This window comes from Salvelinus alpinus, chromosome 1, assembly GCF_045679555.1.
Source record: "Salvelinus alpinus chromosome 1, SLU_Salpinus.1, whole genome shotgun sequence".
Lineage (NCBI taxonomy): Eukaryota > Metazoa > Chordata > Actinopteri > Salmoniformes > Salmonidae > Salvelinus > Salvelinus alpinus.
This window is the reverse complement of record NC_092086.1, coordinates 71107066-71131845: the sequence shown is the minus strand read 5'-3', so window position 1 is coordinate 71131845 and position 24780 is coordinate 71107066. Positions and strand designations below refer to the sequence as shown.

At 41.8% G+C, this 24780-nt stretch overlaps 1 protein-coding gene across 5 annotated transcripts in view; it reads left to right on the top strand.

Annotated features, from left to right (window-relative positions):
• Positions 1 to 24780, top strand: part of LOC139584642 (CXADR-like membrane protein) — a 129671-nt gene that overhangs the window by 88985 nt on the left and 15906 nt on the right. For all 5 annotated transcript variants that reach the window (XM_071416744.1, XM_071416754.1, XM_071416762.1 and 2 more), the window contains one exon: positions 20946 to 21103. In XM_071416744.1, coding sequence (XP_071272845.1) covers positions 20946 to 21103 — 158 coding nt within the window. The remainder of the gene's footprint in view (positions 1 to 20945; positions 21104 to 24780) is intronic.

Sequence of the window (24780 nt, the reverse complement as noted above, 5' to 3'; positions counted from 1 at the left end):
AACATCAAAGATCCACCACCATATTTTACAGTAGGTTTGGGATCCTTTTCTGCTCATGCATTCTTATTCCAAAGCCAAAACCACCACTGGTGTGTGTAGCCAAAGGCATGGCATTCACACTTAGATTTGAACCGGTGCTTTGGTCAGATGCTATGAATATTGAGCTCTTTGGCCAACCTAAACCATTACAGTGGCCTGAAACTCACAGTTTACAGGCCACATCAGGCCTGCAAGTCACATTGTGCAGGCTTGCAAAGTGATGCATAATTCCAATTGGAATCCAACCAGAGTGGGAATATCCGACATTTTGATTTTTTTTATCACCCGCAACCTGCAATCACAATGACTGCCAGGGTTGGGAAGACTAAGATATGAGAATACCTAAAGCCTCTAAACTTGAACAACCATTTCGGTAACGGCTGTAATAATGTATGTTATTTATATTTGCATAGCGTAAGATCCATCGATGTACATGCACAAACATAGATATTATTTTAAAAACTATTTAAATATCTATGTACTGGGAAATATGATAATGATGGGTGTGGTTTTGGATCACAGTGATGTGAATGAGTTTCAGGCCCCTGTAATGGAAAACCAGGCCCCCAGTTTCCAGTCTGGAGCGTAAAGTGACAAGCTCTGCTGGTCTCCTACTGTGTAGCAACCTCACATTGCCAAAAGCCCTGGTCTGCCCTAGAAAGCCTATGTAGATTGCAATCGCCAGAACGGCCTAACAAAAACATTTTAGACGGACGTTTTGGGCTTTAAAATTGGTTTATTATGATCAAGTTCGTTCCCCATGGTGAATTATTTTAAAGTTTGCTACAAATCGAGATATTTCATTAAATAGTTATCCATTCTGACTACTACATTTGTCGTCACAAAGGACCACGTGCTGTCACAGACCAATCACTGGCCGGCAGGCTACGATTAGGCTCCAGTTGCATAGCCGCAGAAAGTATGGCTGCTGTGGGTAACCCCCTGATGTATTGAAATAAACAAAAGAATAATAATAATTACAACAACAAAAAATCGCAACATTTATGAACTAGGTCTTTATTGCTCCTGTATGAGCGGAGAAAAATACTCGTCAGAATGCCCCCTCCTCCCCCCCGTCTCTCCATTTACAGCAGAGAAAAATATCCATCAGCATTCATTTTAATCCCGAGCCCTACCCGTGCCCGCCTGATTGCCTTTGACAAATTTAAGGCCTAGCCCGAAACCCGAAATAACTTCCTCCGTTAGTAAATCCATTAGCTGCTCCTCTCTGTCTGTCTGTCACTTGCTCCCTGCGTACAGCTCGCTCTGCATGCGCTCTGCTCATGGCGGATCTGAGTCTCTGAGTAACCATAGCAACGTCTCTGCTTGGGCTGCTCTACTCACTGAAGAGACACGAGAGAGCAGTTAGCTGTTAGCTACTTTTCGTCACCATTAACTGCGACAAAACTCAAGGAACATAATTTTTTGGGGTGAAATAATATGTCCTGTCTTATATTTGACGAGGTTAAAGCACTTCTAATACCATGTTATGATCTTAGTCAGATATGACTGTACTGTGCAGCAAAGCACGAGCAAATTGCGCAGCATCAAAATGGTAGTGATCAATTTAGTGATACCCAATCCCTGCCTGCACCCTAATTATTGATGAAAAAACAGGCCCTACCTGGTCCTAACCCAATGTATAATGTCGGGACCCGCCGGCCTCAGGTCAGGTAGCAGAGCTCTATGGCTGATCCTTCCTGGTGACCCTGTTGGAGTCATGTCCAACCGGAATGGAGATAGCATGGGTAGCACCATTGAGGCTGTCACGGAGAAATGTCTATGATGAATATTTCCTTTTCATATCAAACTAAAGACAACAGCAGAGCTTTTCATATCACATCCCCAGGATTAAGTTGATGCTATGAAAGAAGAGAGAGACAGTTTATGGCAGAGTGTAACATTATTTAGACTGAGAATAATGATGGAAAGAGAGGATTCTTTCTCATTGGGAGGCCATTAGGGGCTACTGTCTAGTTTTTTTGTAGGCAATGTTCACTTACTGTGTTTGTGCGTATGTGTTTGTGTGTGCGTGGGTGGGTACGTTTGCTTGCGTGGGTGCTTTTCTCTCTCTCCGTCAATTATCTGGCCAGTTGTTGTGGGAGGCTCATGGTGTATATATGTACTGTAGTGGGTGTCCCTTTGAGGAGCTCTGTGCAGCTGCAAGGTTTTATCTTCAGTCGCAGGCAGCTTGACATTTGGTGACGGCTTTTAACACTGGGCCCTACACAACAGAGACCAGTAAGTGGTGTTTCAACACACACAAAGCAGGGCCGCATCCATTCGCAAAGCTGTGAAACCTGGTCCAAGTCCACCAACCCCTCTGCCTCTGTGTAGGGAAGATATTGACAGTGGAATCTTTCTTTTGAAGCGAATGAACCAATTTATCGGAGTTTCAGCATTCCGCGAAAGGCCTGCATCCACAAAAGGCCAGAGAAAATACTCAGACAAGTAGCTAACTTTATTTTTTATTTATTTTATTTAACCTTTATTTAACTAGGCAAGTCAGTTAAGAACAAATTCTTATTTACAATGATGGGCTACCAAAAGGAAAAAGGCCTCCTGCAGGGACGGGGGCTGGGATTAAAAATACAAATATAGCCATACTCCAAAGGACTTGTATGAGGTGACTACCTTATGCTCTAAACCCTCAGAGGTAGTAATCACACTGGTGGGGAGAGGGGCATTCTTCTTACCAAACCACATGACCTTTGTTTTGGAGGTGTTCAGAACAAGGTTTAAGGGCAAAGAAAGCTTGTTGGACACTAAGAAAGCTTTGTTGTAGAGCGTTTACAACAAAATCCGGGGAGAGGCCAGCTGAGTATAAGACTGTATTATCTGCATATAAATGGATGAGAGAGCTTCCTACAGCCTGAGCTATGTTGTTGATATAAAATGTAACTTTCATCAGGAGAGTTTCATATTTGGTCACTCTCCAAGACTTGGGTTTAAATCCCCCCCCCCCCCAATTTCAGGTAGAATCCCCACAGATGCAAGCGAGAGATAAGATAGAGTCTGAGTCCCAAATGGGTCTTGGTCAAATGGAATTGCATATATATAGGGAATAGGGTGCCATTTGGGACATGGACTCAGTAATCAGGTGTTGGCGTAACGTCCCGCCGGTGATGTTTAGGAGGGCTCTAATTACCATAATCTAATTGGATAAGAATATTTTTTACTTTTGTGGGAGACCAGCGGGAGGCTTAGCTTCACTCCATCATATCAAGGATCACATCTCAGATATCTTTGAAGATGGATTTCAAGGTTGCCGCTTGTCAGGCCTAATTATGCAGCTTTATTTCAACAAATTTTCTCTCTAGCTTTTCCTCGAGTTAGTGTGTGTGTTGGGGGATGTGTTGCGTGTGTGTTTGTGTATGTGTGTGTTTGTGGTGTGTGTGCGTGCGTGCGTGCGTGCTGGGAGTGAGCTATCCTATGAGCGGCCTGATGTTAACACCTGGACAATAAAGAGATTCTCCGGTACCTTTGTATACTTTTTAGCCGGTAGTTCTGAAAGTAGAGCTTGTGAGCCAAAAGTAGCGCTCAAGAGCCCCGAAAATTGTGCCGATATGTGCACCATGTCATTGCTCTCTCTCGCTCTGCTGTGTGTGCATCTTGCTAGCTGTCACTCAAATGGCCTTGGGGCTAAAGCTCATTGGCTGGAACTCGATTTGCTAAGAGGGCTAAAACATGACAAGAACACCAAGAATGTACATCTAACTAAGGTGTTTGGTGCAGTATTCCTCAACGCGTAAAGTGTCGTGTTATGTAAACTAAGTCGGTGGTGCTGGGCGGGTCTGTCTCAGTGTCTATGCTTTTGGAGAGAGAGCAATTACTACAGCTGTTCCCTCTATTTTACTGGGCAAATGGACAATGTCAGTTCAAAACTCAACCTTCATTTACCCGTTGGGATGCACAGATGTTCCAAACTCTGTTTTAGACAAGACTGACTTTATGACAAAAATGATCTTATTTATACTTTGTATTCAATTTTGACGCTAGAATAACTGTTTCTGACTCAAATCGATGCCACATAGGCCGTTTTCAAAGGGATCTGTTGCTTTTTAACCCTTTGTGTACCAACACACAGGTGTGATCATTCTACAGTGGTCCCCTGCGCTCAAACTGGTGTGATTAGAACGCTTATTTAGAACGGCCAGTTTCGATTGACGCAATAGTTGGTTTTTGAGCTGGTAACACTGTTTTTTTAACAGAAACATTTTGCACACACACAGTCCTTACAATGTTATGTCCTGAATGTGGCCAGTTTATTTTTGGATGCAATGTTCAGACATTCACAGAAGTGGCCATCATCCAAACCGGGAAATGTAGGCTACATTCGTCATAGCGCTAACTGAGGAAAGATTGTAGGCTACATTCGTCATAGCGCTAACTGAGGAAAGATTGTAGGCTACATTCGTCATAGCGCTAACTGAGGAAAGATTGTAGGCTACATTCGTCATAGCGCTAACTGAGGAAAGGTTGTAGGCTACATTCGTCATAGCGCTAACTGAGGAACGATTGAGCTAACTGAGGAAAGATTGTAGGCTACATTCGTCATAGCGCTAACTGAGGATAGATTGTAGGCTACATTCGTCATAGCGCTAACTGAGGAAAGATTGTAGGCTACATTCGTCATAGCGCTAACTGAGGAAAGATTGAGCTAACTGAGGAAAGATTGACCTAATTCTCAGCTGACAGAAACCATAATATGAATTAGCTAATAGAAATGACCCCTATGAAAAAAGATTGCAGTCAGAGTGCAGTACAGAGTGTAGCATAACTGCAGTATGCTGCAAATACTGCATTCTAAATAACAGTTTTTTTTACTGCAGTAATTTTGCAGTGTAACTGCAGTTAGAGTGCAGTATGTTTGTTTTTTCTGGTCAACCAAAGATAAGAAGAGGAGACAAGATGAGTTTGGTCTGTTTGGTATGCATGGGGGTGTGTCGTCTACCATCATTCACTTCCCTTCATTCACTTCCGGAAGTTTACTTGAAAGATGAGTGAAACATCCCTCACCTCATTTTGTTATAACATCTTTGGTCTGACAGACGTTTACATGACACCCATAATGCATTGGATAATGTCAACAAATATGGCGCCACACATAGCTGGCAAATAGCTTAGCATTAGCTCATCAAAAACAGTACAACCTTCAAAAAAGTGTGTGTCGTTTACAATCTATGCAAGAATCAGAATGCATGATTTGTCATCAGAACCTGAAAACATATGAATAAAACAGTAAATACATTGTGCTCTATACATACATACATACATACATACATACATACATACATACATACATACATACATACATACGGTATGCTACAGTTGAAACGACAACACGATATACAGAAAACAAGGCACTACCTTTGATTGGAACGCACACATGTCCAAAGTTAATATTTGTAAGAAAAAGAACAATGAAGGCAATGTGAGCGCCAGCCATAAAATGTGCCGGAGGGAAAAGTTTGTGCTAGACTGCACAGATGTCTGCATACTTGATCAACACTGGGGAGGTGCTTGGATGTTCATCAAAGAGAGAAGTTTGTCCAGTTCAGTAAAGCATCAAACATAAATTGTCTGCAACAGTGAAATGGGCTACTTCTATGTGAATTAATGAGGAGGGGGAACACACCTCAGGTCAAAGTGTTGTTAGAAAATAAAACTTGTTAGAAAATAGTTTCTAATTGACAAGTTGAAATACAGCCTATAGATAATTAGCAGGCAGCGTGTGTCTTGGTTTGAGGGCAGGCTAACTGTCCTGTTGCGTAACAATCCCATTTTGGAACAATGAGCGCATTCTGACATCAAGCGCATAAAAAGACTCGCGCTGGGGCGACCGTTAAAGATATTTGGAACTCACGCGTGAAAAGGTTAAAGGCAGTAGCTCTTTAATACACCACAACCAGACTACAAATGGTCCTGAGAGACCTCAATGTACAGTGCCGTGAAAAAGTATTTTCCTCCTTTTTGATTTTCTCTATTTGTGCATATTTTTTATACTGAAAGTTATCGGAACTTTAACTAAAACCTAATATTAAATAAAGGGAACCAGAATGAACAAATAACACAGATGTCATACAAAAGTTAGATAACACCCAATGCACCTGTATGAAAAGTATTTGCCACCTTACACTCAATAACCGGTGGTGCCACCTTTAGCCGCAATGACTGCAACCAAACACTTATTGTGGTTGTTGATCAGTCTCTAACATCGCTGCAGAGGAATTTTGTTCCACTCTTCCATGCAGAACTGCTTTAACTCTGCGACGTGATGGTTTTCGAGCATGAACTGCTCATTGCAGGTCCTGCCACAACATCTCAATCAGGTGTAGGTCTGTAAGTTTGACTAGGCCATTTCAAAACTTTAAATGTGTTGCTTTTCAGCCATTCTGATGTACTGTAGACTTGCTTGTGTGTTTTGAATCATTGTCTTGCTTCATGACCCAGCTGCGCTTCAGCTCATGGACAGATGGCCTGATATTCTCCTGTAGAATTCTCTGATACAGAGGATAATTTAATAATGGTAAGTCGTCCAGGTCCTGAGGCAGCAAAGCATCCCCAAACCATCACAATACCACCACCATGCTTGACCGTTGGTATGAGGTTCTTACTTTGGAATGCAGTGTTTGGTTTTCGCCAGAAATGACAGAACCCTGGCCTTGTCAGCAGTAGAAGCAAAGGATTGTGGGATAGCTTCTTCAAAGTGCTGCATGCAGTCACTGAGACAGACGCTTATATTTTTAACCAATAACAGTTTAAGCCCTGTCTAAGCCGGGGTGTCTACTAAGCTAAATGGAATTGTTTTAAGAAGGTCATACCAAGGATTATTTATCTGTTTGATTTAGAATTATAAGACCCCTTGAAGTATCCCCAAAACCTTTTTTGAAATTATTTGATGAAAAAGTATTTTTGGCCTTGCTATTAACCCATACAAACGCATTGAATAACACATTCACTACATGGAACAACAGATAGTCCCCCAAAAATTAAAAGGAAGTTTGTTCCAAAGTGTCTGTCCTATATTTGAGAGATACAGTGCCTTCGGAAAGTATTCAGCTTGGAATGTGCTGAGTGCAGGGAAAGCGATCACGTGGCAGGCATTGGTAAGGGGAGAGAGCCATGGATTAGTGATGAAGGGGTCAGGTCACATTAAGGGAGAAAGAAAAGTTTATGGCCTGTATCACTTAGTTTCCTGCCTAGCTGTAAAGATACAATGTTTGTTCAGATGTGTAGGAGAAGACTCAGCCTAGGAGAAAGGGTTAAATATAAGTGCTTGTGTGAAAATGTTTTTGTCTAATGCAGCTGTGTTGATCCTCTGGGAAGAATAAACTTGGTTTAAGCTTTCATAGTGTTCGTCGAGTTTTTACCCTACACCCTTTACTCAGTACTTTGTTGAAACACCTTTGGCAGCGATTACAGCGTCAAGTCTTCTTGGGTATGACGCTACAAGCTTGGCACCTCTGTATTTGGTGAGTTTCTCCAATTCTTCTGTGCAGATCCTCTCAAGCTTGGTCAGGTTGGATGTGGGGCGTTGCTACACAGCTATTTTCAGGTCTCTCCAGAGATGGTCGTTCAGGGTTCAAGTCTGGGCTCTGGCTGGGCCACTCAAGGTAATTCAGAGACTTGTCCCGAAGCCAATCCTGCGCTCTGGAGCAGATTTTCATCAATGATTTCTCTGTACTTTGCTCAGTTCGTCTTATCCCTCGATCCTGACTAATCTCCCTGTCCCTGCAACTGAAAAACATCTCTACAGCATGATGCTGCCACCACCATGTTTCACTGTAAAGATGGTGCCAGGTTTCCTCCAGACATGGCGCTTGGCATTCAGGGCCAAAGAGTGCAATCTTAGTTGAATCAGAAAAGAGAATCTTGTTTCTCATGGTCTGAGAGTCTTTAGGTGCCCTTTGGCAACCTCCAAGCGGGCCGTCATGTGCTTTTTACTGAAGAGTGGCTTCCATCTGACCACTCGACCATGAAGGCCTGATTGGTGGAGTGCTGCAAAGATGGTTGTCCTTCTGGAAGGTTCTCCCATCTCCACAGAGGAACTCTAGAACTCTATCAGAGTGAGCATCGGGTTCTTGGTCACCTCCCTGACCAAGGCCTATCTCCTCCAATTGCTCAGTTTGGCCGGGCGGGCAGATCTAGGACGAGTCTTGGTGGTTCCAAACTTCTTATAATTTAAAAATGATGAAGGCCATTGTGTTCTTGGGGACCTTCAATGCTGCAGAATTTTTTTGGTACCCTTCCCCAGATCTATGCCTCGACACAATCCTGTCTCGGAGCTCTACAGATAATTCCTTCGACCTCATGGCTTGCTTTTTGCTCTGACATGCACTGCCAACTGTGGGACCTTATATAAACAGATGTGTGCCTTTCCAAATCATGTCCAATCAATTGAATTTACCAAAGCTGTACTCCAATAAAGTTGTAGAAACATCTCAAGGATGATCAGTAGAAATCGGATGCATCTGAGCTCAATTTCGAATCACATAGTAAAATGTCTGCATACTTACGTAAATAAGGTTTTTGCAAAAATGTTTAAAAAACTGTTTTCTCTTTGTCATTATGGGTATTGTGTGTAGAGCTTTTTTTTCATCCATTTTAGAACAAGGCTGTAATGTAACAAAATGTGGGAAAAGTCAATGGGTCTGAATACTTTTTTGTTGTTGTATTTAACAACTTATTTTTGGCACTAAACAGTCTCCATATATACTTCCATTAACAATTTTCGCTAGTAAAGGAGGACCTTCAGACGAGTCTTGTGAGGCCTGTGGGTGTCCTAGAGCATAACACTCATAAGAGTCTCACCTTTCCACAAAGGGGTCATATTAGTATGTAGCCCAAACTGTTCAGATGATATAGATGATTTTGTTAAAATACTGATTTTCGGGATGTCTCATGTTCTGACAAACATAGCTCTAGCTCTGTCACCTTTCACCGCAGGTGCAGAAGTGCAATAAAAACGATATATCTAGCTTAAATTGACAGATTTTTATGGGCATTTTAGGGGGTTAATAGGCAGGAAATGTTGATAACCTCATCTCAGCAGGCCAGATACTTCTGTAGAGGGCTAGCACCGTATATGGAATGGAGACAGCTGAGTAATTACAGGAGCACTTACAATAATTGACCCTCTCGTAGATGAATGAGGTAACAGAAGGAGCAACCACAGCCATGATCTCCAAACAAAAAAAGTTAAAAGTCTGACGATGGTGGATGTTATGTTTTGTATGTCACTTTAGTCTGTCAGTTCGTTTAACATCTCCTTGCCTTGATGTGAATTTTTACAAAACTCCAACAGATGAGTGTTGTGTTTGTGGAAGTTGAGCACAAAATGGGAATCATCCAGATGCTACTTCCCTCGACATCCACCTCTCTTCTCTCCTTTAGGCCTATTCACTTAGAGCTGGTGGCACAATCAAACATTTAGATTGTCTGCAAAAAAAGGAATCGACAGGAAAAAGGTCACATGCTTGACATGCTGTAATTTTATGTGACAAGCTAAAGTGCTTTGCCACATTATGCGCTGATCTTTCAATGTTTAAAGCTGTTCATTTCTTATTCGTCACTCTCCAAACTTCCCCCATGGCCCCTAAAAACTGTTAAAAATGGGCCTGAAGTTCATATCAAATCAAATGTTATTGGTCACATACACATGGTTAGCAGATGTTAATGCGAGTGTAGCGAAATGCTTGTGCTTCTAGTTCTGACAGTGCAGTAATATCTAACAAGTAATCTAACAATTCCCCAATACACACAAATCTAAAAGGATGTAATAAGAATATGTATATATAAATATATGGATGAGCGATGTCCGAGTGGCATAGGCATGGTGCAATAGATGGTATAAGGTGCAGTATATACATATGAGATGAGTAATGTAAGATATGTTAACATTTTTAAAGTGCCATTGTTTAAAGTGACTAGTGATCCATTTATTAAAGTGGCCAGTGATATGGGTCTCTATGTAGGCAACGGCCTCTCTGAGTTAGTGATTCTTGTTTAGCCTTCGGATGGCCTTGAGATAGAAACTGTTTTTCAGTCTCCCAGCTTTGATGCAAAATTCCAGAAAATAAATTATGTCATGGCTTTAGAAGCTTCTGATAGGCTAATTGACATCATTTGAGTCAATTGGAGGTGTACCTGTGGATGTATTTCAAGGCCTACCTTCAAATTCAGTGCCTCTTAGCTTGACATCATGGGAAAATCAAAAGAAATCAGCCAAGACCTCAGAAAAGAATTGTAGACCTCCACAAGTCTGGTTCATCCTTGGGAGCAATTTCCAAATGCCTGAAGGTACCATGTTCATCTGTACAAACAATAGTACGCAAGTATAAACACCATGGAACCACGCAGCCGTCATACCGCTCTGGAAGGAGAAGCATTCTGTCTCCTAGAGATGAACGTACTTTGGTGCGAAAAGTGCAGATCAATCCCAGAACAACAGCAAAGGACCTTGTGAAGATGCTGGAGGAAACAGGTACAAAAGTATCTATATCCACAGTAAAACAAGTCCTATATCGACATAACCTGAAAGGCCGCCCAGCAAGGAAGAAGCCACTGCTCCAAAACCGCCATAAAAAAGCCAGACTACGGTTTGCAACTGCGCATGGGGACAAAGATTGTACTTTTTGGAGAAATGTCCTCTGGTCTGATGAAATAAAAATAGAACTGTTGGCCATAATGACCATCGTTATGTTTGGAGGAAAAAGGGGAAGCTTGCAAGCCGAAGAACACCATCCCAACTGTGAAGCGCGGGGGTGGCAGCATCACGTTGTGGGGGTGCTTTGCTGCAGGAGGGGCTGATGCACTTCACAAAATAGATGGCATCATGAGGCAGGAAAATTATGTGGATATATTGAAGCAACTTCTCAAGACATCAGTCAGGAAGTTTAAGCTTGGTCGCAAATGGGTCTTCCAAATGGACAATGCCCCAAGCATACTTACAAAGTTGTGGCAAAATGGCTTAAGGACAACAAAGTCAAGGTATTGGAGTGGCCATCACAAAGCCTGACCTCAATCCTATAGAAAATGTGTGGGCAGAACTGAAAAAGCGTGTGCGAGCAAGGAGGCCTACAGACCTGACTCAGTTACACCAGCTCTGTCAGGAGGAATGGGCCAAAATTCACCCAACTTATTGTGGGAAGCTTGTGGAAGGCTACCTGAAACGTTTGACCCAAGTTAAACAATTTAAATGCGATGCTACCAAATACTAATTGAGTGTATGTAAACTTCTGACGCACTGGGAATGTGATGAAAGAAATAAAAGCTGAAATAAATCATTCTCTCTACTGTTATTCTGACATTTCACATTCTTAAAATAAAGTGGTGATCCTAACTGACCTAAGACAGGGAATTTTTACTAGGATTAAATGTTAGGAATTGTGAAAAACTGAGTTTAAATGTATTTGGCTGAGGTCTATGTAAACTTCCGACTTCAACTGTATCAGCGTGCAGCTCACACAGGCAGTTAGTCATCAGTCAGTTAGTCAACGTTCAACCCCTCATGTTTTGGGCCCACTGATGCATTCTGAGGATACTTCACCCCAATGATGGGGCGAACATAAATAATAATTAAATCCGAGCTCACAGCCGGAAGTTAGGCCCTTTCTCTTTTAGTTTTCTCTTTGATGTCGCTGTGTTTTCTTTGCTCAGATCTGAGCATTTCTCTGTGGCAGAGCATAGGAGCACGGGCGATGTGCTGACTCGGGTGTGCGGGCAGGCTAGTCAGACAGGCAGCGTGACTTTGGACAGTTTGAAGGGTACGGGGCTCGATGTGTCCCACTGGGTCCTATGTGCTCCTATAATAAGACTGGAGAGGAGGCTGTGGGGAGGAGGGAATTTACTGGAGCACGACTCCCCTTAGGGCATCTTCAGAGGAACCAGCTCCTTTATCTCTGTCTCTCTCTCTCTCTGATGCTCTGCTTTGAGCTCTCACTCAGTGAAGTGGCTTGTTAATAATCGCAGACACACACAAACACACACACAAACTCCCATACACATGTGTGCACACACACGTAAACTGCACACACACACTCCTATTTTTTATATTAATTTTTTTACTGTCCTCATCCAGACTGGGAAACAATACTAACAGCCCAGGCCAGAACATCATAGACCATACGGATTAGAGGTCGACCGATTATGATTTTTCAACGCCGATACCGATACTGATTATTGGAGGACCAAAAAAGCCAATACCTATTAATCTGACGATTTTTATATACAGTATATATTTGTAATAATGACAATTATAACAATACTGAATGAACACTTTTATTTTAACTTAATATAATACATAAATAAAATGTATTTAGTCTCAAATAAATAATGAAACATGTTCAATTTGGTTTAAATAATGCCAAAACACAGTGTTGGAGAAGAAAGTGCAATATGTGCCATGCAAAAAAGCTAACGTTTATGTTCCTTGCTCAGAACATGAGAATATATTAAAGCTGGTGGTTCCTTTTAACATGAGTCTTCAATATTCCCAGTTAAGAAGTTTTAGGTTGTAGTTATTATAGGAATTATAGGACTATTTCTCTCTATACCATTTGTATTTCATATACCTTTGACTATTGGATGTTCTTATAGGCACTTTGGTATTGCCAGCATAATCTCGGGAGTTGATAGGCTTGAAGTCATAAACAGCGCAATGCTTGGAGCACAGCGAAGAGCTGCTGGCAAACACAGGAAAGTGCTGTTTGAATGAATGCTTACGAGCCTGCTGCTGCCTACCACCGCTGTCAGACTGCTCTATCAAATATCAAATCATAGACTTAATTATAATAAACCCACAGAAATATACGAGCCTTATGTCATTAATATGGTCAAATCCGGAAACTATCATTTCGAAAATAAACGTTTATTCTTTCAGTGAAATACGGAACCGTTCCTTATTTTATCGAATCGGTGGCATCCCTAAGTCTAAATATTACTGTTACATTGCACAACCTTCAATGTTATGTCATAATTATGTAAAAGTCTGGCAAATTAATTACGGTCTTTGTTAGTAAGAAATGGTCTTCACACAGTTCGCAACGAGCCAGGCGGCCCAAACTGCTGCATATACGCTGACTCTGAATGCACAGAACGCAAGAGAAGTGACACAATTTCCCTAGATAAAATAAATTCATGTTAGCAGGCAATATTAACTAAATAAAAATATATATAATTGTGTATTGATTTTAAGAAAGGCATTGATGTTTATGGTTAGGTGCACATTGGTGCAATGATGGTGCTTTTTCGCGAATGCGCTTGTTAAATCATCACCCGTTTGGCGAAGTAGGCTGTGATTCGATGATAAATTAACATGCACCGCATTGATTACATGCAACGCAGGACAAGCTAGATAAACTAGTAATATCATCAACCATTTGTAGTTAACTAGTGATTATGTTAAGATTGATTGTTTTTTATAAGATAAGTTTAATGCTAGCTAGCAACTTACCTTGGCTCCTTGCTGCACTCGCAGGTGGTCAGCCTGCCACGCAGTCTCCTCGTGGAGTGCAATGTAATCGGCCATAATCGGCGTCCAAAAATGAGGATTACCGATTGTTATGAAAACTTGAAATCGGCCCTATTTAATCGGCCATGCCAATTAATCGGTCAACCTCTAATACGGATGCTCACAGTCCAAAGGATGAACAATTTAACGTTTAGGCTTTTATCCATAGCCCCATGGTCATTTTACACTCTACACTGTCAGCATATGCATACTGTGCTCCTGCTGGTAAGTTTCTGGTAAGCTAAAATCTCCTCTTGGATCCTCTCTCGTCTATCTTTCCACTTTGCATCTCTTCTATGAAGTTGTAACCTGCTTAAAGGGTAGGAAGCATAAGTAAGAACACAGTGTGGTCAAAGACATAGTAACTTAGTTGTAGTCACGATCTGGTTACCTATAAGTACAAACATAGTAATGTTTTTGGGTTATTACATATTTATTAACTTACTTCCCGGATATCTTCTAAACTACCCACAATGCACTATTTCTCAACATCATATGGAGAATCTACTCTGTGCTACTGAGTTCGTATGCTTGCAACGTTAGCCACTAGCCGTGCTAGCATGTAATTACATTCCAGAAGTGTTAGCGGTGGTGAGATAAAATCCACCAATCACGAGGGAGTGTGATGTAAACAAGGAACAGAAGTGGCACGTGCAGCCATGCAGCATCCTAATGCTCTTCACGGATGTGTTATCTAGTGGGAACCCGTTTGCATGGCAGGCTCTAGTGCCTTCTTGCCGTGGGCTCAACACGAAAAATAAAATCAAACTTGCGTGCTCTAATCGTGCAGTACCTCATCTGTTCTCCTTTTTGTTTTGTCTTTTCGGCATGTTCTCTGTGAGTAGGCTAAACTTTGGTTTACTTGAATGTACCTGTAAGCTAGCCTAGGTGTTGATAGTAACAACAGCATTCTTCGGAATTCTGATAATTTTTATGTAATAACTCAAAAAATATAAAAGTGAGGTGTAACTTTGCATATACTAATGCAAATCCATATGTTACATGTGGTTACATTTATGCTACCTATCCTTTAACCTTCTCTGTCATGTTTCTTTCTTCCACTGATGACCGTGTATCTGAATGACACTCAAGCCAGAAAACGTTCTGAGAATGTTTAAAGAACGTTATAAGGGAGTGTAATGTCATAGTATATTTCATTTAATCATTAAAAAAAATCTGTTCATGCCACTTAATTCAGAATAACAGTTATTCAGTTATTTCATGAATTTTCCCTTCTGCTTGACTTCCATGTGTTTCACTCCCTGAGATGACAGCCAGAGATGTGTTTTCTATCAATAGCCGTCAACCGTGGTATTCAGTCATATGAAAGGGAAGCCACAATTAATGAATTTACATCTTGAAAGAGATGTGCTTAACGCAGAACAGCTCCAAAAAACACTATGAGCTCACATCTATGTTTACGTAAAACCGGCATCAGTTTGCCTTGCTTCTGCCATAACCCACAAACATTAGTATTATGTATGAACCACAGCCAACACCGGCCTCTTCTCCACAAAGCAATTAAGCATATAAATATATATATATATATATATATATATAGAGAGAGAGAGAGACTTGCTGAGCTCTCAGGTCCTCCCCTGCCAACTCCTAACACGGCATCGGCAAGTGCAAATGTTACGGCTGTCACGTTGCTTGCTTAGTGAGTACCACTTCCCACCGATTTGGCTCATTCCTGGCTCGAACTCAGGACCTCTGCTTTGCAAACACACGTGACCCCCCCTCCGTGACAACGTTGTGAAGAAACCTATCTGTGGAGTAAGCTTCCGGTATGTTCTTAACTACACAAAGATCATTAGCTATGCGAAACACAGTGCTAAACCAGGAACGAGTGGGGAGTAGGGACTCAACACTTTTAGCGGTGGCCATCTTGTTATTATATTCAGGAAGTAGCTGTTGCCAGGTTGGCTAGAGAAATGACTTCTACTGGATATTGGACATTGACTTTCCACCATTTTCTAAAAGCAGGAGGCCAGTTAGCCTGTTAGCTATGGTCTTTATTGGTTACAGAGCCCTAGCCTGCCTAGACTTAGCATCTCTTTCAATGGCTTGTGAGCAAAGACATTACTTTCACAAAGGGGTCCTGTTCTCACCTGCTTGTCACCCCCCGAGCTTCTGAGTGGCACTCAATTTAATCTAATTAGGCCCATATTGAGTAATCATTAGAAATTATCCTGTTGTCCTCTTTCCAGCTCCTTCTAATTACATACTGTATCTTAATTGCCACCATCATGTCATGTATGGGGGGGTAAGAGGGTTGGGCTAATCGGTTAGCGCTCTCTAATTAGCTTTTATGCTAGTGTCATGGAAGCCCTAGACTTGTTCAGCCATGTGGGTATATGAGGATATGTGAGAGTGGGCGATATGCAGAGGTGATATGGCTTTAGCGTTCCCGGTGTCACGGCACACAGCTTGATTGGCTGTTGTGTCAATCAAGGTGAATGTGTAGCACATCGGGATGTGTAGAACTCTCTCCATTGCCTGAAGTTTCCCCACTTGCGGCAGCGAATAGCTAGCTCTTCGCGTGGCGCAGACTGGTAAGATGCTTCAGGAGGGCGTTCCCGTGTGCTAACAAGGCAGAGGTCCTGGGTTTAAGCCTCATTATGAGCCGAATCAGGAGACAGTGGCACTCGTTAAGCAAGCAGTGTGACATCCTTTACACATGGTGGGTATAAATCATTTATAGCATTAGCGGTGATCAGTGGATTATGTGGATCATTTTAAATAGAATGTGTGTGTGTGTGTGTGTGTGTGTGTGTGTGTGTGTGTGTGTGTGTGTGTGTGTGTGTGTGTGTGTGTGTGTGTGTGTGTGTGTGTGTGTGTGTGTGTGTGTGTGTGTGTGTGTGTGTGTGTGTGTGTGTGTGTGTCACGCCCTGACCTTAGTTATCTATGTTTTCTTTATTATTTTGGTTTGGTCAGGGTGTGACGAGGATGGGTATGCTTGTTTTGTATTGTCTAGGGTTTTTTGTATGTCTAGGGGTGTTTGTAAGTCTAGGCATATGTATGTCTATGGTGGCCTGAATTGGTTCCCAATCAGAGGCAGCTGTTTATCGTTGTCTCTGATTGGGGATCATATTTAGGTTGCCATTTTCCCTTTTGGTTTTGTGGGTTCTTATTCTATGTTTAGTTGCCTGTCTGCACTATCCATATTAGCTTCACGGTTCGTTTTGTTATTTTGTTCGTTTTGTTCAGTGTTCGTTCTTTAAATAAAGTAGAATGTACGCTTACGACGCTGCGCCTTGGTCTCCTCCCTACGACGGCCGTGACAGTGTGTGTGTGTGTGTGGACGTGTTTAACTATACTTAACTATACTCCATGCTCTCTCACCATTATACTTTAGTTGTTTTTTCATCGTGTGTGTGTGTGTGTGTGTGTGTGTGTGTGTGTGTGTGTGTGTGTGTGTGTGTGTGTGTGTGTGTGTGTGTGTGTGTGTGTGTGTGTGTGTGTACGTGTTTAACTATACTTGTGGGGACCAGAAATCCACACAACAATCGTAAACGAACAAATGCTATTTCTAGGGCATTTAGGGTTAAGGTTACAATTAGGGTTAGTTTTAGGGTTAGGAGCTAGGGTTAGTTTTAGGGTTAGGGTTATGAGCTAGGGTTAGGTTTAGGGTTAAGGTTAGGGTTAAGGCTAGGGTATGGGTTAGGGTTGGGGTTAAGGTGAGTAGGATTTTGAATTGTATGTCCCCACAAGGTTAGCTGCGCAAGACTGTGTGTGTGTGTGTGTGTGTGTGTGTGTGTGTGTGTGTGTGTGTGTGTGTGTGTGTGTGTGTGTGTGTGTGTGTGTGTGTGTGTGTGTCTAATCATGGCATGGGGTTGTTCAATGACATACATATATTTGTTTAAATCTTTCACTTGATGGTTTCATTTCAGTGAGACAAATAATCATGTTTTTTTGCAAAAAGCTATATTTCCACCTCAGAGAAAAAAAAGTAGTACTGCTAGGTTTTACAGTCAAATGTAACAAATAACTACATTTTTAATAAAGAAATGTACAAAGATATGTGTGACATCAAAACAGTAATATCAGATCTATATGTAAAACATTTACATTTTACCTTTTAGTCATTTAGCATATGCTGTTATCCAGAGCGACTAACAATAAGCGCATTCATGTTAAGATAGCTAGAAGAGACAACCACATATCACAGTCAAATATATAGGATACAAACGTTCCATTCCAGCTAAACAATGGATATGTAGCATTTTGCAAAAAAAACACACATTTTCATACACATCTCAAATCTATGAATAAAAAAATCTGAGAACAGTAATATTTCACACACACATGAAATTACCCATAAGCAGTCTTTTCTGATGAAAACACACAAACGGGAGACATTTGTGGACATAGTGTTTTGGAAATAAACTCTTAATTTATAAGTACACAGTGGCTGGATTTATAGACATGAATCAGCAATCATGAGTTTCCAGAATGTGTATCAATAAAGCAAACGTTTGAGCTGTGCTAGACATTTAGGCCTGCGCGTTTATAGCATCTTATTCAATACGACTGCAATTATATTTACCCCAGCATGAGATTATGGACTTTTGTCAACAACAACAACAACAACAAATCTCGACCAGGCGCTGTAAATGGTTGTTGATGGTTGTACAAAACATGAAGAACACCGGCTCTTTCCATGACAGACTGACCAGGTGATTGGTTTGTGTATGTGTGCCATTCAGAGGGTGAATGGGCAAGACAAAATATTTAAGTGCCTTTGAACGGGGCATGGTAATAGGTGTCAGGCACTCCGGCTTGTGTCAAGAACTGCAACGCCGCTGTTTATTTTTTACGCTCAACAGTTTAAAAAAAAAATGGTCCACCACCCAAAGGACCTCCAGCTAACTTGACACGACTGTGGGAAGCATTGGAGTCAACACGGAACACTTTTGACACCTTGTAGAGTCCATGCCCAGACTAATTTAGGCTGTTCTGTGGGGGGGGGGGGGGTGCAACTCAATATTAGGAAAGTGTCTTAATGTTTTGTACACTCATGTGACGTCAATATTAAATGTATAATATTAATCCCCATACTGAGCCTTGCTGTTTCGAAACTTGTGAAAATACTCCATGCTCTCTCACCATTATAGATTAGTAATTTTTTTCATCATCAGTCTGTGACTGACATTACACTGAATAATGCTCTAAATTCAAAATCCTTTATTGGCATGGCAAACAAATCATAAATAATTCTAACAAGTTCTCACACAGAACCTAATGAAAATAGAATTATTCTCTCAACACTAAAGCATCTCAAATACCGTATATTGCCTAATGTGCCACAGAGACAAATTGGCTGTTGACAGACAGTTTTTAGTGGTCTCACCTGTCTCCGAGTTGAAGTGATTTGCTTTATCTGCAATCAATTGGGATTGTCTGCGTCCCAAATGACACCCTATTCCCTACATAGTGCACTACTTGTGACTAGTGCACTACATTGGTAATAGAATGCCATTTGGGACACAGCCAGAAGCTCAACAGAAAATCATCCGCTCAGGGACATTTCTGTTGTTCTTTCCTCATCGTTTTTTTTTCTGCCATCCATTGTGACGAGACTGATCTCAGTGTAAATCCCCCCTGATGCCATTTTAATGCCATCCTATCCATGCATTGTACAGTTAATCCAGACCAAGGTCCCAGATGTGTTGCATTGTCCATTAATCTCTCACTGGAATGAGTGCCTTGTAAACAGGCTTCAAAAATGTTTACAATGTATTTCAATGGAGAGATGTACACCTTAGTTGGATAGAGACATGCTGTGGGGTTGAGATAGATTTCATAAAGGAGAGGGCAGTGAAAAGAACATTGATCACATATTATGGAATATGCTTTTCTTGCAGAAGTGGTTCGCCCATCTATGCTTGTGTGACGATTAACCTTGTTTGAGATTATCCTTCTTTGAGGAGTAACCTGTCTGAGACCTGAATACATGTGTGAGTAGCACCGCAGCTCATTTCTGGGCTTAAGCTCAGTGTGCTATTGTTATTATTGAGTTATGCAGGTTCGATTCCTGCATCAAAGAACAACAAAGCTAACCTCTCAACATGCTGTGTGTATGAGGTAGTGAAGTCCATTCTACTTTGGGCTCATTATTACCCCCAATACCCTGGTGTGTGTGTGTCTGTGTCTGTGTCTGTGCACCTGTGTGTGTGTACATGTACACTATATATACAAAAGTATTTTGACACTCCTTCAAGTTAATGGATTCGGCTATTTCAGCCACACCCGTTGCTAACAGGTGTATAAAATTGAGTACACAACCATGCAATTTCCAGAGACAAACATTGGCTGAAGAGCTCAGTGACTTTCAACGTGGCACCGTTATAGGATGCTACCTGTCCAACAAGTAAGTTAGTCAAATGTCTGCCCTGCTAGAGCTGCCCCGGTCAACTGTAAGTGCTAATATTGTGAAGTGGTAATGTCTAGGAGCAACAACGGCTTAGCTGCGAAGTGGTAGGCCACACAAGCTCACAGAACGGGACCACCGAGTGCTGAAGCGTGTAGCGCGTAAAAAATAATCTGTCCTCAGTTGCAACCCTCACTACCGAGTTCCAAACTGCCTCTGGAAGCAACGTCAACACAATATCTGTTTGTCGGGAGCTTCATGAAATGGGTTTCCATGGCCGAGCAGCCGCACACAAACGTAAGATCACCATGTGCAAACCATCAGTCGATTGGAGTGGTGTAAAGCTCGCCGCCGTTGGACTCTGGATTAGTGGAAACGCGTTCTCTGGAGTGATTGATCACGCTTCACAATCTGGTTTTGGCGGATGCCAGGAAAACACTACCTACCCCTATGCACAGTACCAACTGTAAAGTTTGGTGGAAGAGGAATAATGGTATGGGGCTGTTTTTCCTGCTTCTGGCTAGGCCCCTTAGTTCCAGTGAAGGAAAATCTTAACGCTACAGAATACAATGACATTCTAGACAATTCTGTGCTTCCAACTTTGTAACAATTTGGGGAAGGCCCTTTCCTGTTTCAGCATGACAATGCCCCCATGCACAAAGCGAGAATTTGACTGACCTGCACAGAGCCCTGACCTCAACCCCATCAAACAACTTTGGGATGAATTGGAACGCCGACTGCGAGCCAGGCCTAGTCGCCCAACATTAGTGCCCGACCTCACTAATGCTCTTGTGGCTGAATGGAAGCAATTCCCAGCAGCAATGTTCCAACATATAGTAGAAAGCCTTCCCAGAAAAGTGGAAGCTGTTATAGCAGGAAAGCGGGGACCAACTCCATATTAATGCCCATGATTTTGGAATGTGATGTTTGACGAGCAGGTGTCCACATCCTTTTGGTCATGTGGTGTATGTACGTGTCTGTAATGTGTCACTAAGCTCATTTTCCTCTCTGCCCACACAGTTCTGCTGGGTGTGTTGACGGTGTGTGCCCAGACAGAGATGAAGAGGGTTGTCGGGGACAATGCCACACTGCCCTGTCACCACCAGTTCTGGGCAGGCGACGCCCCCACGCTGGACATCGAGTGGCTCCTCCTCAAGCCCAGCTCCAAGCAGAGAGTGGTGAGAGTGGCTGACTTCACTGACGACTTGGGGTGCATCTCAATTAACTAAAGTGTCTTCCTCCCCTTGTGTCCTTTCCTCCATAACTAGACATGCGAAAGAACATTCCTGGTTTCGGGAATCTATATTGCTGTCACCTACCCTGTGTTTTCAGATCAGTAGGAGAGGACACAAGGACAGAAAGCAACTCCATACTATTGAGATGTATCATAGAACCAGAGGAAATTATAGCATATATGTGTGTTCCTTTGTACAGGATGGAGAAAGAGAGAAGTATATGGGAGGAGGGAGCGTGAAGCGCTAGAGCAGTGGGCATTACTACCGCATGACATAAGATGACATAACATATGACTTCATGACATAAGATACAGTACGTCACTATCTCCAGTTCATTGAGGCCAATATTAGTCTATAGGGACCCCCTCTTCTCAATGACTAGGAGGACCCTCAAAGGACTGAATCAAACTCTCCTCCACTTCTCTCAACTTCGAAGATCTGCCTCTTTCAGCATGCAGGCTGTCTTGTTTTTGTCATTCTGGTTTCACTGAATCCATCTGCAGTTCTTTTTTATGACCGGGAATTGGCAGGTGGGCATAGTTTTCTTTCCATTTGGCCTCTGGTCAATCTAGCCTCCAAGGTACTGTCAGGCTCGTTAGACCAATACGTCCGCCTACTTTCTCCTTCCACTCTCTCCCTGCAGGTTAATAAAAGTGCTGCTACAGTTTGCCTTTGGGCGAATGATCGTTTACTAGGCTTGCGGTTTATCCGCGGAAATAAAATCTCATTCGCCCACTTTACAGGCTCTGCTTGGGTATCCATGGTGTTATGTAATACCTGCAATGGGGGTTATAAACTTTAAGTGCTGTAGGGGGAAAACATATGCATTTGTTGATTTTTGAATTTCCGTACATGGTCAAATTATGAAATGAAGTCTTGATCCTTGCATGTGTTGATTTATAAACATCCCTACATAGTCAATTAATGAAGGAACGTTTTGTTTTGTCTTTGGGTCTTAGATAATGCTGTGGTAGACAGAGATTGTTCATGGGTATTTCTATTTACTAGGGTAAAAGTAAGGCAGTAAAATAGTGGGGGTACGCCGTACCGGTAAAACGTGAGCCTATCACAATTAATAAAACATGCCCCAAAAAACTATAGGCTATTAGACCATTATTTAACATTACTCCGTGTCAACCGCATGAAAAATGTGCGAATTGACTGGAAACCAGGTGGTATACGCTCCAAATTGCTTTGTGGTTTGAGTAGAACATTTACATTTTGTCATTGTGGAAATGTGCTTCAACAAAGTACTGAGTAAAGGGTCTGAATACTTATATAAATGTGATATTTCAGTTTTCTAAAAACCTGTTTTTGCTTTGTCATTATGGGGTATTGTGTGTACATTTGAGGGGAAAAAACGATTAAATCAATTTTAGAAGAAAGCTGTAATGTAAAAAAGGGGCGTGGATCAGAAAAATAGTCCGTGTCTGGTATGACCACCATTTCCAGCGCGACATCTTCTTTGCATAGAGTTGATCAGGCTGTTTATTGTGGCCTGTGGAATGTTGTCCCACTGCTTTTCAATGTCTGTGCAAAGTTGCTGGAACACTCTGTCGTAATCATCGCTCCAGAGCAGCCCAAACATGCTTAATGGGCTGGTGGATGTCCTAGAACAACTGGGACATTTTCAGCTTCCAGGAATTGTGTACAGAGCCTTGCAACATGGGGCTGTGCATTATCATGCTGAAATATGACGTGATGGCGGCGGATGAATGGCACGACAATGGGCCTCAGGATCTCGTCACGGTATCTCTGTGCATTCAAATTGCCATCAATAAAATGCAATTGTGTTTGTTCATTTACCCGAAGCTTATGCCTACCCATAGCATAACCCCACCGCCACCATGGGGCACTCTGTTCACAACGTTGACATCAACAAACCGCTTGCCCACACGCCACCATACACGTGGTCTGCTATTCTGAGGCCAGTTGGATGCACTGCCAAATTCTCTAAAATGACCCTGTAGGTGGCTTATGGTAGAGAAATTAACATTAAATTATCTGGCAACAGCTCTGGTGGACATTCCCGCAGTCAGCATGCCAATTGCACTCTCCCTCAAAACTTGAGACATCTGTGGCATTGTGTTGTGTGACAAAACTACACATTTTAGAGTGGCCTTTTATTGTCCCCAGCACAAGGTGCACCGTATAAGGATCATGCTGTTTAATCAGCTTCTTGATGTGCCACACCTGTCAGGTGGATGGATTATCTTGGCAAAGGAGAAATTCTCACTAACAGGGATGTAAAATAATTTCTGCACAACATTTGAGAGAAATAAGCTTTTTGTGCATATGGAATATTTCTGGGATCTTTTATTTCAGCTCATGACACATGGAACCAACACTTTGCATGTTGCGTTTATATTTTTGTTAAGTGTATATATATTTTTTGTATATGCAATACCAGTCAAAAGTTAGGACACACCTACTCATTCAAGGGTTTCCTTTATGTTTACTACATTCTACATTGTTTGAGTAGGTGTGTCCAAACTTTTGACTGGTACTATATCATTTTTGGAGGGGATTTTGGAAATTCTACCGCGACCACATTTTCATATCAGGCGACCCCACATGCGGTCGCGACCCCTAGTTTGGAAACCGCTGGGCTACAGAAAAATTGGCATGCATGCATCCAATCTTTTAGTCAGTCAATGTCCACATTATTATCTCATATTTTAGAATGTAATAATATTTTGAATATCATTGCATTGGCAAAGCCTACATTTATTATTATTCTTAAAATGGTAATAGCCTACTTTTTTGACACTTTTTGCATGCTTTTTTTGGGCAGGGGTTCTATATTAGTCCCTATATGTAGAGTTATATAAATTATACAATTGTATAACATTTGCCATTGTCTTTTTGTACCCTGGTTAAAGTATTATTGTCCTAGGCCTATGTTCTTGTATAGATGGAGTTATGGGCCAATTTGCATATATTCACCTTTTATTCCTCTATGTGGAACTGCGTAAACTACTTTTTTATTTTTGCTTCAAACCATTTTGAAATGTTGATCCCATGTCACAGATTGGCCCCATTTGTTTATCGAAAGAACCTCATATAGCGCAGCACGTGGTATGATAACCACATAATCATAATAATATGATAACTCTATTTACAATAGGGGTTAACGTTCTCCGTCACTGCGATGGATTTCCGTCATATGTATTCTGGAGAGGTCATTTTTGATGTAGGTCCGCAACAATGTTTCTCCCTCAGTTACGCTGTGTGCACTGAACTGACATGCATGTTACTGACACTCCGATGTTCAGATGAAGGGAATTCAATCGTCTACAACGCGCATCACCGCAGCACTCAACTCAAACAGCGGTGTGTAGCCTACTGTAGATGCTAGCAAAGTATTTCAAAGCCTGATCTCTCTCCCTCTCTCTGCTTTGATAGACATGAATGAGTCTGCAACTCATCTCTCCAGCGTTGCACTTCCTCATTTATTTCCTTATAGAATCATAGCCGGGTGAAGGGTTCTGGAGGAGCTGCAGCACCACTGATACATTGAAATACATTTGCAAAGTTATACTGGAGGTGCTGCAGAGCCCCTGAAAAATGTAAATAAATTTGCCAAAGTTATAGAGTTACTGCTGTCTGTTAAAAAATAA